The sequence below is a fragment of the Rhipicephalus sanguineus genome, chromosome 6 (genome assembly GCF_013339695.2).
Source record: "Rhipicephalus sanguineus isolate Rsan-2018 chromosome 6, BIME_Rsan_1.4, whole genome shotgun sequence".
Taxonomy (NCBI): domain Eukaryota; kingdom Metazoa; phylum Arthropoda; class Arachnida; order Ixodida; family Ixodidae; genus Rhipicephalus; species Rhipicephalus sanguineus.
In genome coordinates, this window is record NC_051181.1 from 167,245,442 (window position 1) to 167,264,162 (window position 18,721).

General features: G+C 46.4%; 1 protein-coding gene across 2 annotated transcripts in view; it reads left to right on the top strand.

Annotated features, from left to right (window-relative positions):
• The first annotated feature begins 13,245 nt into the window (after positions 1-13,245).
• Positions 13,246-18,721, top strand: part of LOC119397020 (protein DENND6B) — a 96,848-nt gene continuing 91,372 nt past the window's right edge. The window contains exons 1-2 of one of the 2 annotated variants that reach the window (XM_037664441.2): positions 13,246-13,435; positions 13,555-13,593. In XM_037664441.2, the coding sequence (XP_037520369.1) occupies positions 13,286-13,435; positions 13,555-13,593 (189 nt within the window). In that variant the 5' untranslated portion in view covers positions 13,246-13,285. The remainder of the gene's footprint in view (positions 13,436-13,554; positions 13,594-18,721) is intronic. The other variant, XM_037664439.2, reaches the window with a different exon arrangement.

An 18,721-nucleotide genomic window follows, 5' to 3' on the forward strand; every position in this document is an offset into this window, starting at 1 on the left:
TTGGGACGCAATCTTCGATGAGGCTCCTTTCCGCTGGCAATTTCAACCTTAATTCTTATCGTTGACCGTGTGAGTGAAAGTCTTCAGAATGTCTTCCTCATGAATGTGCATATCACATACAAGTGATATGTCGGACAGTTTCTTGTCCATACGAGGAATGACGCGATCCCACGTCGCTCGCTGGTCAAGGTCACGCGGGGCACAAATAGGTTACCAACCGTCTCGTATTTCGCGGGACTGTCCCGACTTTTTATACAGCGTTGCCGGATTTATTCCGTACCGTCCAGTTAGAACGTTTTATGTGATCCAACGCACGCCCGACAACGCGCGTCACGCTCCAGAACACAAAGTTCTCACGAATAGCACGCACAAAGCAATGTTGCGGTGGCTACCGGTGGCTGCGAAGGGCTTCAGTTACTTTGTCTGAACTTCTGTGCGAAACGCGACAACTTTTACGGATACATTCTCTAGCAAGAGGAAGTGTTGCGAGCAGCACGTACCCAGCTGAAGAGGCCGAAACAATGGACACCCTCCCCCCACCCGTCCCGACTCCCTTCATTGAAGAGTTGGTAACCCTAGGCACAAAAGAAATGTCGGGGTGTCTCGGAACAGAACATGTCGGCATGGTGAAGACACGCGGCATATCCGAGGCACAACAGAAAACGCCAAGCTGTCCGCGCAGAAAGCAGCCTCCACGGATACTGACGCGACGCGCCGCAACGCCGGCTGAAGAGAGCGGAGTGAGTGAATCCTGTTGCGACAGCAGCGCCACATCTGTCGCTGATGGCGGCGGCGCCGCGCAACATCGCTCAGTTTTGCCATGGTGAGTTTTGCAACTGACGTTTTCTAGCGATGGGGAGAGTCTGGCGAATGGGCGGGGCAGTGACGTCGCGGCGCGGCGATGACGCTGTTCACGTCACCGCCACGCCTCCGCTCCGGCAGCGTCCGCCAAATATAGTCTTCCCGCGCGACAGGCGCAAGGCTGAGGCTGTACGCGCTGTTCATTCGTGAAATCTAGCGCTCCTAAACAAATTGCGAAAGCGAAATTGTGCAGGAACATTGTTATACAAATTTAATGAAGAATATGGAGTGAATTAGACGTGTCCAAATCATCGTGAAACTGAGTTGTGCACGCCGATTCGAGTCCACGACGTTCTACGATACACGCTGTGCTTTTAGAGCGCAGCTCTGTTCCTGCGTTGTTCGGCATCGCCGTTGGCGTCGTCGGCGTAACCGATAGAGCGAACGAGGACGAAAGACAGTGAACGTGGATTCTGTCGATATCACGAGCCACTGGCCTTCGCTTTCTTCCTCCGTCATGCGTGCTCGCCCTTCGGTCGGAGCTCGTGCGCATGCAGGGCTGGTGGGTGCGCTGCTACTGTCTCGCTTGTCGTGACGGGGATGTCGATGACGCCTGCAATGCACAGAGTGGCGTGCGTAGCACTCGAGCACTGGCAGTTTCTGTGGCAATATGTAACGAATGTTCCAATGCGGATAGCCAGAAATTCAAACACAGTTCGCGTTGCCTCAACACAAAGCTGCGCTCAGAATTCGCATGAGGGAGTATCGTGATCATCGGTGACTTTTTGAGCTATGAAGACCTGTGGGTTTGCGTCTATGTTGGTTTCTTAAATGCGAAGCATTTCTTAGCGAACTTCTGCGACTTTGAGCGTATCTATCTGTCTATCTACCTATCTAGCCGCCTAGGAATTTGTGCTCTCCTGGCCGTTTCGTTCATGGGGTGTATACCAAGATTGGTGTGGCACAGCGTGACTGTATGACAAACATAAATGACTGGTCATAACACGAAAATCATGACATGCATGTCATGTACAGCATGACTTACATGCCACAGTCTTGGTGCTCTTGCGGCCGTTTTGTTAATTTGATATATACCAAAATTGGTATGGCTTGACAAGAGTATGGCGAACATAAATAACAGGAGTTATTATGAAAATCATGACACGCATGTCATGTACAGCACTACTTACGTGCCACGCTCATGGTGCGCTGGCGGACGTTTCGCTAGCTTTACATACACCAAAATTGGTAGTGCGGGACATGACTGTGTGACGAACATAAATAACGGGAGTTAATGTGAATATCATGATACGCGTGTCATGTACAGCATGACTTACGTGCCACGCTCATGGAGCGCTGGCGGCCGCTGCGCTAGCTTGATATACACCAAAATTGGTAGTGCGCGACATGACTGTGTGACAAACATAAATAAAGGGAGTTAATGTGAAAATCATGACACGCGTGTCATGTACAGCATGACTTATGTGCCACGTTCATGGAGCGCTGGCGGCCGTTTCGCTTGCTTGATATACACCAAAACTGGTAGTGCGCGACATGACTGTGTGACCAACGTAAATAACGGGAGTTAATGTGAATATCATGACGCGCATGTCATGTAGGGCATGATTTAGACGCCACGCTCCTGGTGCGCTCGCGGCCCTTTTGTTAACTGGATATATAAGTATGGCATGACAGGAGTGCGTGTCGATTATCACGCATCGTATATATATATATATATATATATATATATATATATATATATATATACCAGAATGTACGTTTCATTAGCATGGCGTATACCAGATTGTACATGCAGGCATTCATGACAATTTAAACTTGCGATATATGGTGAACTAGATGTCACGTCATGAATGACTTCGTTTGCCTCGATGACAAAAAAAACGATGTATGCAGCTCTTTGCTGGCTGCTTCGCATTACATCGATTCCCACATTGCGTGGGATCTGCCGGCTTTTTCTTGATTAATTTTTTAAAGGTTGAGTTCAATATAATAACGACGCTTGGTAATGTTTCTGACGCTGAAGATGTTTAGTACGGTGCGGCTGGCGCTTCTCTGCACAGTGATCTCGTGAGAAATTTTTTGACCCAGCGATGATGCTCGCTCCAAAGTTGGAGTTGAACTGTTGAGTGTACTATATATATATATATATATATATATATATATATATATATATATATATATATATATATATATATATATATATATATATATATATATATATATATATATATATATATGTATATATATAACATTGATTTCTTTATTTGCTTCGGGAGCGGATTACCAGCGAGTGCGCAAGATCACTACAGCGAGAAATCGGATCTCCCATGCTCGCGCTTTCAACAGTGTGTTCATGCAAGCAGAATTCGCGCTGTTGAATGTCATGGTCATTAAAACATTGATTTTAGGGCGAACGCCTTAGATGCCTCATGAAACGCGCGAATTGACTGGAGTCCCCGATGCTTCGGCGCCAACACGAGTGAGCGTCAGATGTTTCTGATCCAAAAGCGTCGTCGCTTCTTTTCCTTCGGAAGCCTAAAAAGGCGGAAACCCTGCGCGCTGCTGTTTGAACAGCCGACCGCGCAACGGCAGCCCATCGCACGCAACAAATTCACGCTTGAATGCGAGTAGCAGTTCGCACCAGAGCTTCGTAACCTACGTGCACTCCTCAGCGGTCGTGCGGCGCGCCGGCGTCTCTCCGACGCGGCTGCGCCGGACTCCGCGCCGCGCTGTCGCCACCAACGTTACTAGAACAAACTCAGTTTCAAAGCTCCGTATCTCCGCCAGCGGAGGAGGGTGGTCCGAACGGCGGTCGCGAGAACTAGCGGCGCTGCAGTTCCGTCTTGCGCCACTGTCGGCGCGTCGTCTGCTGCCACGGCATAACGCTGCGGTCCGCCGCGCAGTTGCTCGCGGCAACTACGCGGCAACTTTATTATTGTACTAGTTAGGTGGTTACTTAGGTGGATATGCATTAGGTCGTCTGTATGCATTGGCCCGCGTGCGTTGTTCATTAATTGGCCAAGAATCGATGTTCGGTCTATATTGCCACGCCCACTTCTTGTTTTATTTTGCTGTATTCGGGTTTGACCAGCAAGGACGCTTATCAACGCTCGAGGCTGTCCGCGAAGCAGTGTTCGAGAAGCTTCGCGATTGTAGTAGATCGTTTTGGTAAGATTGCGTGCTGCACGCGAATGTTCCAGCTTTGTCGAGAGATAACGCCGCCACCAGCGATATCGCTGGAAAGTTCGATAGCGCCTGTATAAAAGCCGATGCGCTTGACCGCTTGTCAGTTGATCGACGGTCGACGCTCTGTTCGCCGCTATCAGTGTATTGCTGTAGTTTGACTTTCTGTAGTTTGACTTTCAGTTTCCCGGCCACAAGTTCGGCCAAATAGTTTCATCTCGGACCTGCTGACTGCTGCCTTCGTCGACGTCACGACCCTGTGACAATATTTGAGCTGTCTACATTGCGCTTAACTTCCATGCATAGGTGTTTCTAAGCGAATGAGGGTTTTCAGCGTAATTTGTATAACTACCACCACAATTTTAGCCGCTGCCGTCTTATCTAGACCAAGAAAAACCCAACACGTTCGTAAAAGCCTGTACAAAGAAGCGTACTTACTCGAGATACAAAAACGTTCTAGAAAAACAGTACTCATGTTTCTACAAGTTATTGAAAAAAAAAAAACTTCCTCGAAAAACATCACCAATGCTTTACAATGTTTACAAGACACGTTTTCGCGACGGTTAAAGGGATACTGACCCAAAATCGGAAAATTTTACGAGAACTCGGTAAATGAAATCTCAGTGTGCGATTACATCGAATAGATGTCGTCTCTGAGCAATTTTTTCAGCGGACAGTTGTATTTTCGGTGTCTCATCTTTCTACGTCGCATCCTAGCTACTACGGTGCCTTAAACAATTCGAACAGATCGGCCGTGATGTGAGCACCGAGCAGTTATTCGCGCCTACTCTGTCGCTAGAAGAGTCTTCAGTATTCAACTTCAGTTTTTCAACTTCACCGAGCAGATGTTCCATGCCCGCAGCACTTCTTGCACTGTACGACAGCCGTTTGCGTTTCGTGCTGTAGCCGTTCACTACGCAGTTAAACTGCTCGTCAACTACAATTATTTTTTGCACAAGTAAGTCTCCGTTCCCGAAGCAAAGTGTGGGATTGGGCTAGTTGGTATTCCATTATTAAACTGCTCATCGCAAAACATTTGACACGGTACACATAGAAAAGACGAGGACCAGCGCTGGTCCTTGTCTTTTCTATGTGTACCGTGTCAAATTTTTGCGCTGAGCAGCCCGTTCCCGAGACGGCGAGTGTAAAATGTTCCGCACATCTTGTTCAAAACCTCGTCGTAAAATCTCTCGAAAATCCACTGCTTTGAAGGCATAGCGACAGCTGACAGCTGATCGAATGTCAGTGTGATGAAACTCTCAGTCTCGGTAGCGTATATAAGTAATCGCCTGCCTTTCGTTTTGCTGTTCTATTTCTGGCGGCTCCTCCAAATTGGGCACTGGGCTTTCGCGGGACGCCGTGCGTTTTGGGGGGGATTTGCGCCTAAACCCCCAACATTTTGGCTTTGAAATGTGGGGTGGAAGTGCTGGGAACAAGCGCGGCACGGCACCTGGCGCGAGCTCCCACTTTCCACACGGGATAAAAACTTCTTGTCCCGCAACGACACGACGATAGTGCTTTACAATGTCGTCACTCTCAAACTGAACGTCACAGATCTTGCATTTCGCAGTAAGCTTTCTATCTTTGCGATGCAAAGCTTGAATGGCGTAGGGTCTTTTGGAGGTCCGAAGAAGTGTCGCGAAGCGGAGTCGTTGCGGTAGCCGCTCTTGCAGCCCGGCGCAAAGCAAGTCGGCATACCGTGAATCTGTTCGCCCACTATACGCTTCGTACATCAGGCACGTGTCTTCGTACAAGACGCTAAGCCTGGACAAGAACAGTCGCAAAAATGACGAACTAACAAAGTGCAGACGACGCTGTAACCCACGTGCGCTCGTACATCGCAATCGGCGGCGCCGATCACAACAAGCGCCAGCCGCGGGAGCTAGACGTGACTGCAGCGCCACTAGTTCTCACGACCGCCACGCGGACCGCCTCTCCGGCGGAGCTTTTAAACTGAGTTTGTTCTAGTAACGTTGGTCGCCACTGCCGCCCGCCGCCGCCGTCACGAGAAGAAGGCGGCGCTGGGGCGGAGCTCGGAGAGCGGCGAGATGAAACAATCGCCAAACTCTGCCCGTCCCCCCCTGGTGGCGCCGCGCTTGCGGCCTGAATGTCCAACGAGACGGAATGTACAACGAGACTGAATGTCCAATAGTGGACATTCAGTCTCGTTGGACATTTCGTCTCGTTGGACATTCCGTCTCGGTTGGACATTCAGTCTCGTTGGACATACAGTCTCGTTGAACATTCCGTCTCGGTTGGACATTCAGTCTCGTTGGACATACAGTCTCGTTGGACATTCAGTCTCGGTTGGACATTCCGTCTCGTTGGACATTCCGTCCCGGTCACAAATTTCACTTTTCCGTTTTCGTTCCACACATCCCAATATTTGCTGTGAAAATTTTCCGAATGTGCCCTAACATTTGCGACGTGCGTGAAAATTCGTTTCGTCGTGATAGGACGTGCGCTGAGACTGCGTATTACGCACGGCAAGGATATATATATATATATATATATATATATATATATATATATATATATATATATATATATATATATATATATATATATGTATATATATATTTGAATAAGCTTTTCCAATGGGCCAAACGTACTTGGGAAGAGAAGAGACACAACTAAGCGGTTGTATATATATATATATATATATATATAGAGAGAGAGAGAGAGAGAAAGCGCAAAGACACGAGGGAATAAAATAGGAAACAAGACGCAAAAAAAAATTCGACAGATCCCACGTACCGTGGGAGTCGGTGTTATGCGAAGCATGCGGCGGGTAGGTGAATGTGGCGTAACTTTTTTTACTTAGCGACACGTACAAAATGACGCTAAAGATTTGTATAAATTGTGTGCGCGCGCACACACACACACACACACACACACACACACACACATATATATATATATATATATATATATATATATATATATATATATATATATATATATGGCAACGTGGGTATTACCAACACCAGAAGCGGTAAGCTGATATGTAGTGCTTATACGTGTCCCGAGAACGCACGAGCGTTTCACGAACCCGTGTGCATGTGTGCAAGAAGTTCTTGACAGTTCTTGAACAAGGGCATCATCACCGTGATCAGCGAGCACCAGCAGCTGGTCATGACCTATTACAGGATCCGGTCGTGATCGTGGTGACGAATGGTCCATGTGTAGTGAAGTATGTGGTATAGTAGAGCTGTTGGAATTCGTGGATGCCTCGGTCATTTCGTCGACAAATTGTCTGTCGACAGAGCCGGCGACATGTCGGAACCTGAAGCCACCCTTCGTGTTGGTGAGGGAGGCTGGTAGGCCTGGATAGTGCTACGTAGACCAACATCAGTGGATGGTGTTTGTCGTATTCGTAGACTACCTGGGCCTACGTAGCCTATTCTACAAGGCGGCTATCAAGCAATCTGGCATCATCCTCGGTCAGCATGAGGCCATCGCCCAGCCTCGTAAGAAATGAAGAGGACACTGCGTCGTTCTGGTGGACGAAGTGCACTTTACCGTACGGTGATGTGGATATCATATGTAACTTTCGTTAATGTATACCTCCGGGGTCAAGCAATACTTCAATATAGCTTCCTGAATCATAGGAATACAAACGTAATGTTTATTATACTGCTATAAAAGCGGAGCCAACACTGGAGCTACAGACGTTAATCTGATATGACGCCTGTATCGTAGAAGTACACATCGTAGGAGTATCTTGTAGTGTCTATTGCTTTCTTGTAAAATTAGATAGCCAGCACCACAACCACAATTGACGTTGCACCGACACTACGCCTGCGTAGGCTGTTTTCCCAAACCAGTTTATAGACCTGGCGTGGCTCAGTGGTAGAATAGCTGATTGCCACGCAGAATGCTTGGGTTCGATTCCTGCTGGGATCCTAATTTTCATTCTTTCCATTCTTTGAGTCAACGCTGCCGATATTGGTTTTCCTTAACGTTCTAGCATTTAAGTTACCAATGTCTGTTGTCGCCGTTCCAGGGAAGATATAAACTGTCAATCACCTGTGGCGCATACCCGTACACCGCGGCCCGTGGTAAACGGGTATGTGCCACACGTGTCTAGTGGAAAGGGTTTGACGACGTACGCGACAGGATTTTAACGTTATTCATGTCATGACCCGACAGTCATATTCGTCAAATCCTCTTACCCTACCATGCAAATTTTGGTCTAGACCAAGTTAAGGAGGCGATCATGAGAGCACCACGTAGGCGGCTAGATAGATAGATAGATAGATAGATAGATAGATAGATACGTAGATAGAAACGCTCAAAGTGCCAGAGGTTCGCTAAGAAATGCTTTGCATTTAAAATATTTAAAGAGCTCCCTTTTGCACCCGTTTGCTCGTGTTCATATAACTTGATGCCTTTTCAACAAATCGAGTTGAAAGTTTGCGCTTTTCATGCTTTTTTTATGTGCGTCCTCCCTAAAAATATGTACCTGTAACTTTACCACACTTTAACAATTATGCAAAACCAGAAAGCCCGGTACCTCACCTTGTTGAGTAATCGATTAGCTTTCAGTTTTTTCTCGGTAATCCGTTAGTTTTTTTAAAAAGGTAATTGTAATCGCTGACGCTCTTTCACTGTAATGCGTACAAGTCTGTTCCCGACCCAGTTTTTTTTTTCACTTGAGCTTCACAGCACTAATATCGACATCATTGGAAGAGTAATAGAAAAGCTCGTGTTCAGGCCGGTTCTGAAAAGTCCTCAAATTATTTTAAACATCATAAAAACGGTTTTATTGTCGCCAACGATTACCTGTATGCTATGTGTTGTAATGAAAAATTATTCACGCGAAGCACTGCAAAACGCGAGCAAGATTGGCTACTTCGGCATAAGCTCAGAAAAAATGAGCACTTCGCAGCGGATGGCCTGATGCTCTCTTGACTGGCCCGGTGCAGCGGAGGTGTAGGTCACCGCTCATTGCACGTCACTCTAATGTGGTGTGACGTCACCAAAACTTTCGTTACGCTTCCTACACAGTGACGTCGGTGTCAGACGCGCTAGCGATGGGTCTCGATCGCGAGAATGAGTATTTATACAGACTTTGGAAGTGAATTAAAATATATTCTAAACGTTTGCTGCGTGCAATACTTCGTGCTGAGCGTCCTTGTTTACAGAGAAAGCCTACAGCAGGCTTTTTATAGCCTCAAAATTTGGTGACACCACCTCTTTAACGGCCTAGTCTTTCCTATACCGGCCCGCGGTTCTCTCGCCGAAATGCCATGACATGTTTTCATCAAGGTAGTCAAAACTAAAACTAACATCCCACACTCAGCATGATTCATAATCATTTCGTGGTTCTGGCGCGTAAAACCAAAGAATTTAATTTTAAAGGAAAAGTTCCTCCCTAGCTTCTTCGACCCGCATTCTTTAAGAGGAAAGAAGAATTGTTCTAGGGGCTCGCAGAAAGCCAACAATCAAGCCAAGGAAAGCATAGGTACGTTATTTGTGGATCTTTTTAACTGTGGTGTAATGAATATGACCTAAATTGAAAGGACTTAAATGGGACGAAAAAGCACACTTTCTTTCGGTGGGTTTCAAACCCACAACTTTCGCATTACGCGTCTGATGCTCTAACAATTAAGCTACGATGGAGGGCGCTCCCTCGTCCACTTTGTTGGGTATTTACGTGACCTTGATCCCTGGGAGTGTTAGCAAGCGCAAATCGCCGCCGTAATTATAAGGTTGCGGGTTCGGATCCCACCGATGGAAAGGGTGTTTTTTCGTCTGCTTGGATTCCTTTGCATATGGGTTATAATTATTACATTGAAGTTAAAAAAAAGCAACAAATAATGTCCCCAATGTTTTATTTGGCTTAATTGGCTGTTGGTTTTCTAACAAATAACTGAGTCTCTCGAACTATTCTTCTTTCGCACTTACATAGCAAGGGATTCGTCCTGCCTCGTGACGCTTTCTGGCAAAAATAGTGTTTCACACTCGCCGCCTTAGCTACGAGTGGCGCTGGTAACGCTCTCAGGGATTAAACGCAGATAGATACCGCACAGAGTGGACGAGGGAGCGCCCTCTCTCGTAATCTTTTAAGGGGCTGTGATGTCCGATTTATGACAAAGATAAACAGGAACAGCAAAGTATGCAAACAACCAAAATAAAGCATTAAAGTAACATATTCAATATACATATGAAAACTAAAAATACAAAATAGAAATAAAACTAACAAAATTTGAAATTATGGTAAATGCAGGAAAGCGAATACGGAAACAAAAATACGACGCCCGACGCCACAGACAGTCAATATTTGGAAAACACACACAAAAAAATGCGATCTTTCGTTAGGCTATCTTAACCCAATGAATCAGTTGTCTGAGAAATTTCAAACGAGGACACGTTTATCTCTTCTAAATTGGACATTCCGTCTCGTTGGACATTCAGTCTCGTTGGACATTCCGTCTCGGTTGTACATTCCGTCTCGTTGGACATTCCGTCTCGTTGTACATTCCGTCTCGGTTGGACATTCAGTCTCGTTGGACATTCAGTCTCGATGGACATTCCGTCTCGGTTGGACATTCCGTCTCGTTGGACATTCAGTCTCGCCGGTCACGTGACCCATTGGACATTCAGTCTCGTTGTACATTCCGTCTCGTTGGACATTCAGGCTCTGAATCGTGGCGCCGCGGCGGTGGTCCGGGAAACTGGGCCCGTCACGCCGGTTTCGGAGCACGCGGCAGGCCGTACCCGTGCGCTTTTTACAGAAATTCCGGCGAAATCGATTCGAGACATGAAGCGCGGACTGCTGGAATGCACTTGAAATTTTGATCAAAACAATAATTATTGTGTGCTCTCCCATACACGGCACATCTATGTGTGCGCGTGTGTGTGCTCGCGCGCATGCTGGGATTTTTTTCGAAGTATACGCAGGGGGAAATGCCCGAAATAAGGAATTTCATGTCTCGAAATGGGAATTAGTACGGAAAATCACTGATGTCTAGCAGATAGTGAGTTTTAGTGACGGGGCCCCCAAGCTAGCTGCCCAAGCGCGTACACGTACCCTTGCGTGCATAAATAAGCGTCGCCTTCGTAACCTATATGTGCTGTAAGTACACTACACATACGTGGGTTATATATATAGTGATTGTTGGAGGAAGAATAAGGCACTTATTTCTGTCTCCCAGTTGGGGACACGGCTCAGTGCCAATACGTGGGTTTTGTGTCTAACACCCGGAGCACGGAGTAATAGATACGTGGGTTTTGTGTCTAACACTCGGAGCACGGAGTAAGATAACAGAGGATCGCCGACTACGCCGCCGCCCCAGGTATTCACTCGGGACAAATCGTGCAACGCGGACGCGGCGGTCTAACTCATTCCTTCGCTCTCCCCCTCCGCTCCTCTTCTCGCTTTTGAACATGCTTTCTCCTCTCCCAGCGCTTATCGCAACGTGTAGCGCCATCTGTCGAGGCGCACAGAAATCATTCAACACCTGCCATGGCTCCGCCGCGCGCCCGCCATCTCGGAGGCCATGCACCTGCTCTCATGAGCGCATGCGCCAATTGGAGGAGGACGGCGGCGGCGGCAGGGAACGCACGACGTCCGCGGAGCTAGCGTGTCGTCTGCTAGAAACCCGTTCGCACGGCATTCTCAATATGACAAAAAAAAAAAAAAAAAAAAAAACACGCGTATAGCTGATACTAAAATGTGAAACAAAAACATCGTACCGCTTTTTATACACATATGCGAAACATTGTCACATATATCTTCAGTGAAAGCAGACGAAAAATTATGCTGAACAAAAACGGCAGAGCAGAAGTACACTTGTTTTCCACGTCTGCGGGGTAGTGTTGGTTCGACATTTTCGTGTTACACCCTTTGTTTAGCATGTCTGCAGTGTGCTTCTTCATACTCGAAGGGACAAGGTGTCTTGGTACTTGTGTGTAAAGACATGGAGCAACCGGACAGGAGGCAATAAATAAAGTGTTTTGCTCCTGGCTGTAAATCTGGTTACGGCAAAGGGCGAGAGAAGATTCTGCTCTTCGCGGCCCCATCTGTGACGAAAGCTATGCCACGGCCGCTGCATAAAAAAAAAAAAAACTTTTTTTTTTTTATGTAGCGGTCGTGGCTATGCGCTCTACAGAAAAGAATTGGTAGCAGGCGTGCAGCATGCGCGGAGCAGACGACAACACGGATAGGCATGTAGACCCGCGAACGCGGCCAAGCACGCGTCCGCGCCGTTGCTATAGCAACGACAGACGGAGTCCCCGCCCAACACTGTACCGCCCGTGGCTCTGCTCGAGGACGGCATCTCTCCCACGCCGCTTTTCTTGGCTTTTCTTAGCTTTTCTCCATTTGTAGCGCCATCTAGCGAACACGCCGCGAAGCCGTGACCCGGAGAACGTTACCGGAGTGAACAACAAATTGCTCCATATAATTATCGAAAACAAATTTCACGGGCCATGCCTTTGCGTGCTGCGTGCGCCAGAATAAATGCCGCAAAACCATCTAACCATCTCGAAAAGGCCGAAAGCCACTAGCTGTGGCCGCTATATATGTTTTAGATTCTAATACCGTGCTCGGGTGTATGTAAGGCGGCGTGGTAATCCGCACGCGCCATGGTAGTCCGCACTCACACTACGCATGCGCGCCTCTCCTCCTTCCCTCTCTCCGACAGCTGCGCGTTACTCTCCACTTCTCGACTTGCGCTTCTCCTGCGTTCTCGCTTTTGCTTTCGCGGCGCATGCGCTACTCTCTGCGCTACTCTCCTCCTCTAAACGGTTAGAGTGGTTAGAGCGCAGAGCGCGTTCAGTGCAGCGTTTGCTTTGGTTGACTCCGCCTGATTCCATTGGCTTCCGATGAAGCGTGATGGAAGCAACAGTCCGGTCAGTGAGTGGGCTGACGCAAGCACGCGTCAGCATCAGTCCAATTGCGTCCACTCAAGACAAAGCTGCGAAGCGAAGGGCACGCGAATAACACCGTTAATAACTATCCGAGGTTGGTAGCATGTCCAACGAACGCCAACGGAACGCGATCGTGCAACCGGCTTCACATCGCCTCATGGTCCCCTTTAGCGGGAGATGGTGTAATTTTTTTTAGGGGAACTCACCATTCTTGAAATTCCCTGAAATATCACAAAGATTCCCTTTTTTTCTTTCGCCCGAAATGACGGCTGGGAATTTCACGAAAAAGGGAAAATTTCCTGCACGGAACTTCACTGCTGGGCATGGCGAAGGGCTGGCATGACAGCGCCTGCTGTGTTTGGCGGAAACTAGGGACGCATCGGTCAACGCTGATTCAGTTGCCATGGTGGGGAAGATGGACGTCAAGGAAGCAAGCAGTTCGTCGAGACGAGATGACAGTTCATCGCGACTTGCTGCGTGCGAGAATCTCTCGAACTGGATGCACTGCATATGTGTTGTCGCCTTCGACCTGGAGTTGGGCCAGGCGATGGAGGTAGTTCGCGGCTTGCTCACAACACTTTCGCATGTTTCCTCTATTTTTTGGCCGTCAGAAGAGTCCCCAAGTCGTACTCCGTGCGTGTGACGGTGGCGATGATGTGCACTTGATTTCAGATGGTGCTGCCGAGTGATGCGCAACTTTCCGAAAAAGAGGTGAGCAAGTTGGAGTCTAATTAAACCTCCAAAAAGTGCCTGTAATGCGATGAAAGACTTAAGTTGTCAAGTGATGACTGCGGTCAGCGTGTTGAAATGTTTGTTTGTGTCGATGCACCTACTGCGCGACAACTTTCGTCTTCGCCTTCTAAGTATTTTTTTTCCCCGCCAAGATGAGAAATCTTGCTGAAGCATCTCCTCTGGCCCCGTGTCACAATTTGAAGTGTCATTTTTTGTGTGGCAGTAATAGTACGTGTGTGTGTGTGTATTTTTTTTTTCTAGTTTACAGACGACGCATCAGGTTGCTCTGTTCTGCTAATAAGTTCTAAAGAACCGGTGCCTAGCGAAAGCCGGGTGTCAAGTGGGGATAAGTCATGGATGGAAGGCGCCATTTAGTTTTAAATAGAAAGTTCCGAAAGAAATACCCCAGATAGGCAAAAAAAGAAGAAAAGATTTAGTACCGCAAATGTAAAAGTCGTTTAAAACTGCCGTAGCAAGCGTACTACAAGGTGCTCCAAGAGAAAATCTGAGATGCTGAAAAACTCGCTTCAATTTCTTTTTAAAACGCAATGTGGCAGCCGACTGAGAAAAAATAATTTATTGTATCGTCATACCACAGTGCGCCGGCGTAGCCGGGGGGGGGGGGGGGTATTTTTCAATTTTGCACATGTAAATATTGTCACATACAGCACCACTTGCGCGTGTGTGTGTGTATAACTTTTTAAGGGATCGATTTTTCTTTGTTAGACACATTATTAATGAGAACTAACACACAATAATGCCAAGGAACGTTATTCGTAGTAATTATGATGTAAATGTGAAGAAAGTAAAGAGGACAAAAAGATAACTTGCAGGGACCGAACCTGCAACCTTCGAATAAACTCGTCCGATGCTCTACTACTGATATATATATATAAGTGTATATATGGTTCAATGGGCCAGTTCTTCTCGAGTAATGGGTATAATACAACGGAGGCGTTGTCAAGAGTGATATAAATATTTATTTCCCAACAGTTTCGGGAGGGGACCTCCCTTCCTCGGGGGATGAGTTAAAACATATATATATATATATATATATATATATATATATAGACACACACACAAACACACTCACAAACATACACTAAGGGAAGTTGAATCCTCCCGTCTTTTCTGGCGAAAAAAAAAAAATAATTGCCTACGCTCCTGAACAAAAGATTGATCGAGGGCTCGTTTATTTTGTTAGACACCACCAAATGAAACTGAAGCAAGGAAGGTATCAGGGACATATATGTTGTAGTCAAGTGACTATGACATAAATGGGAAGGAAATAGAGCTCAGGTGGATGTACAACGTAGCGAAAAGAAAACAGCGCAAAAGACAGAGCACAAGAAAGAGGAAGACACAAACAACATGGAGTGGATGAAAAATCCACTTGCCGCACGTAGGGACCAGCCCTGTCACAGTGGAAAGGGAGCCAGACCATCCTTGTGCTGGTAAATGTTTAGTGTGAAAGATGCAGCAGTAAAAAGCATGCCACTGTTTATGCCAATCGTTGGACACAAGTCGTGCATCAATTTCTCCCTTGCGTGAATCAATTTCTGTGTTGACCACTGTCTTAACCATAGGTCAGCAAACTCACTCTTGAGTCGGCTAACCCAGGCTCAGATCAGGTCGTGAGTCCGGGTGAGTAATATTCTGGTGATTTTGGGTCCGAGTGAGTCTGGTTGAGGAGGATTTTGGTGAGTCTGAGTATGAGTGAGCCTTAAGTACATAACATATAATATCCCTTGACTGAGTCTGAGTGAGCACTTTTTTCGCCGACCTATGGTCTTAACAAATGAACCAGGGAACATAAACTTTTACACCTGCATGTGCTCTGCTAGGTCTTCAAATGTGAACTGTAGTTTCATGAGATTAAAGGGGTGGTGCCACCAAATTTGTGGCTTGCGCATTCTTTGCTGTAAGCGTTTCCTATAGCTCCAGGAAGCATGATGCACGAGCCAAGATTCATGTATTCTCGCTAAATAACTTAATATCGCCTTTTGATTTGGACAACTTTCGGTTTCGGTTTCTGGGCGCCGAGGTTGGGCAGTGACGTAAAAGTGTAGGAGGCGTGGTCACGTGACCACACAAGGCTGTGACGCACATAGCCAGGAAGCGATCGAAACTCGGGGAGTGATGTAGCAACCGATGCTTTGCCGGTACTACAGTGAACTAGAATGTATTCTAGTTCATTACAGCCGGTACGTACGTTGCGGAAGTGGCGGAGGTCCGGAGGTCACTCACATTACTACAGCAGATTTGGTGTGACGTCACTACAACTTTCGTTGCCCATCCTACAGATCTATGTCACTGTTGGCGCGCTAGCGATGGGTTTCGATCGGGAGAATGAGCATTTAGGTACACTTTGGAAGTGAATTAAAATATATTCTAAACGTTTGCTGTGTCCGACCCTTCGTGTGGAATGTCCTTGCATACAGAGGAAACCCACAACAGGCTTGTTATAGCCTCGAAATTTGATGGCACCACCCCTTTAAGGCTTTTGGCAGGAGCAACTATCAGAATTAATATAAGTCTTTTACATAAAAATTTTCACCGATGATTACGATACTGCATAATGCGAATTCTGAGTGCAGCTTCGTGTTGGGGCAACGCCAGCTGTGTTTGAAGTTTTGGCTATCTGCAATTATAGCAGTGTAACATTCGTTGCATATTGCCGCAGAAACTGCCAGCGCTACAGTGCTACTCTGTGCATTGCAGGCGTCGCGAACGAAGCTAAACACCAAAATCCCCATTATGTCAAGCAAAGCCCGCCGCAGGGCACGTGCCAGCCGTGCATGCGCACGAGCTCTGACTGAGGGTACAGAGAAAGAAATGTTTGCTCTCTTTCATCCTCGTTTGCTCTGTCGGTTACGCCGACGGCGACACCGCTCAACGCAGGAACGGGCGCCTAAGAGCTGCGCTCTGAAGGTCGGATGGCTTGCATTAGTGCCACGCAATGTTGGTGGTAATGTGTTGCAAGTAATGGCGTTACTGGTAACGTGTTAATTTTTACAGCAAAAGCTGTTATGAGATCACAACAACAGCAAATTGTGGTGCCGTTGTTATCCACCGCTGCCGCTGCCTGTAACCGCTATCACATGAAATAAGAAAAAATGAAATGAGAAAAAAATATCCAGGATCAGACGGGATTTGAACCCGAGGCGTCTGCACGGCAGTCGAGTATTCTACCACAGAGCCACGGCACTGCTTGAAACTCCTTCGCAAAAAGACCCTATACAGGCGCATTGTTGGGCAAGGAATCGCATTAATACACTCAAACCTCCTTATAACAAAGTCACATCTGCCATAAAAATAACTTTGTTATATTTGAAAATTCGGTATAAACGTTTATTTGTAACACTATATCTATGACAAGACTATTATTCACTTACTTCGTTATAACCGATAATTCGTTATATCCATGTTCGTTATATCGAGGTTTGAGTCTATGTGTAATATAGCGTGGTAGAAGAGTAAAATAACCACCAGGTGTCACACAATGTGAATTGCGTAGTGAGTGAGTGGTTTAAAGCTTCCCGCTCATTACGAAAGGGCTCAGCCATAACTCTTCATCACCATCTGCCACAACATAAAGTGCATATAATGCCTTACAGATGTGTAGCGGGTGCCATGGTTCTCCACAGAATGACGAATAATGGCATAGTGGGTGCTTCCCTAAGGGACAAAAATTATGATGATTTATGGCATACCTTGCAAGTGTACTTGTATTGGTTGCCCCAACAGAGTTTACAACGGGCTCTAGAAAGGCCGCTCTTCCAGCTTTCGCTGTGACTGCTGCGTGTAGCGCGTAGGCCCGGCATTTTTTTCAGTAACTTAGTAACGTTAGCATTTGAGAAGTCAAATGGGTAACATACTTAGATTAAAATTTTTTAGTAACATTAGGTGTCGTGTTACTAGTTACCATTTTATTCCAATTATCTCCACTTCCCCGTTTTCTGGAAAAGAAAAGCATAGAGCATCTGAAGTGATTTCGCGAATAAAAAAAATGTACAGGTGCTCTCGATGACCGTTGTTGTGGCTCACATGCATGCCAGAAAACGATCATTTGGAAAGATGGCTGCTGCAGCCAGTCTTTACTGTTACAATATTCGTGCATCTATTTTGTCAGTAGAGGTCCGAATAACTGTAAATTTGGTAGGAGTGCAGTGGTGTTTTCAGACAGCATTGATGATGAAATCTCATTTTGTGTTTAATGTCACATTGAGAAAAATGGCTTTGCCATGTACTACACAGTTAGAAGACATCACATGTAACTCTACACATGTGCAAACTTGTGCAAAGTATTCTCACTAAATCAGTATTTCGGGTAAAGTCGGTGTATGGGCTAGAAATTTTATGTGAAATATAATGTGAGCTTAATAAAATTGCTATTGCGGGTTCCGGCAGTTAAGGTGTACTGATCAAAATTTCTGACCATGGAGCAGCAGCAGAAGTAATGCGCGTTACTTTTTTTGGGGGTAATGGTAACACGTTACCTTCTTTTTGTTGGTAATGTAGGGCGGTAATGCGTTCCTTTTAGGGGCGAAGCTCCTCTTAGTCTAACCTTGTCACGCGTCCGGCGTAAGGCGTAACCGGCAGTATCTCTCGAACAGTATCTCTTATCACCGATCCTTTTCAAACTGCCCACTACTTCGTCTTTGCAAACATCCCACTATGATCCATCACCGATCCATTACTTCACCGACCATAAAGCCGTTATAATGAAGGGGGAACGGAAGCCACCTTTGCAAACTGCCCACTACTTCGTCTTTGCAAACATCCCACTACGACCCATCACCAATCCATCACTTCACCGACCATAAAGCCGTTATAATGAAGGGGGAACGGAAGCCACGTCTAGCTACCACTTACAAATAATAAAATTTCTTGTATAAATACAGTGTTTGTCACGTCTTTGATGATGTACTGCGCTATCGCTTTGATTACTGCTGGGCAAAACCACTGAAGATTTCACGGTGTAACCATCATTGGCTTCAGGAGCTTCACCCAAGCTCTTCATCATTCACCCGTGGATATGCTGTGAATTTTTTTTTTAGTGCAACGAGTAATGTATTTATCTACCTTTCTTTGGTAATGTCTGCAA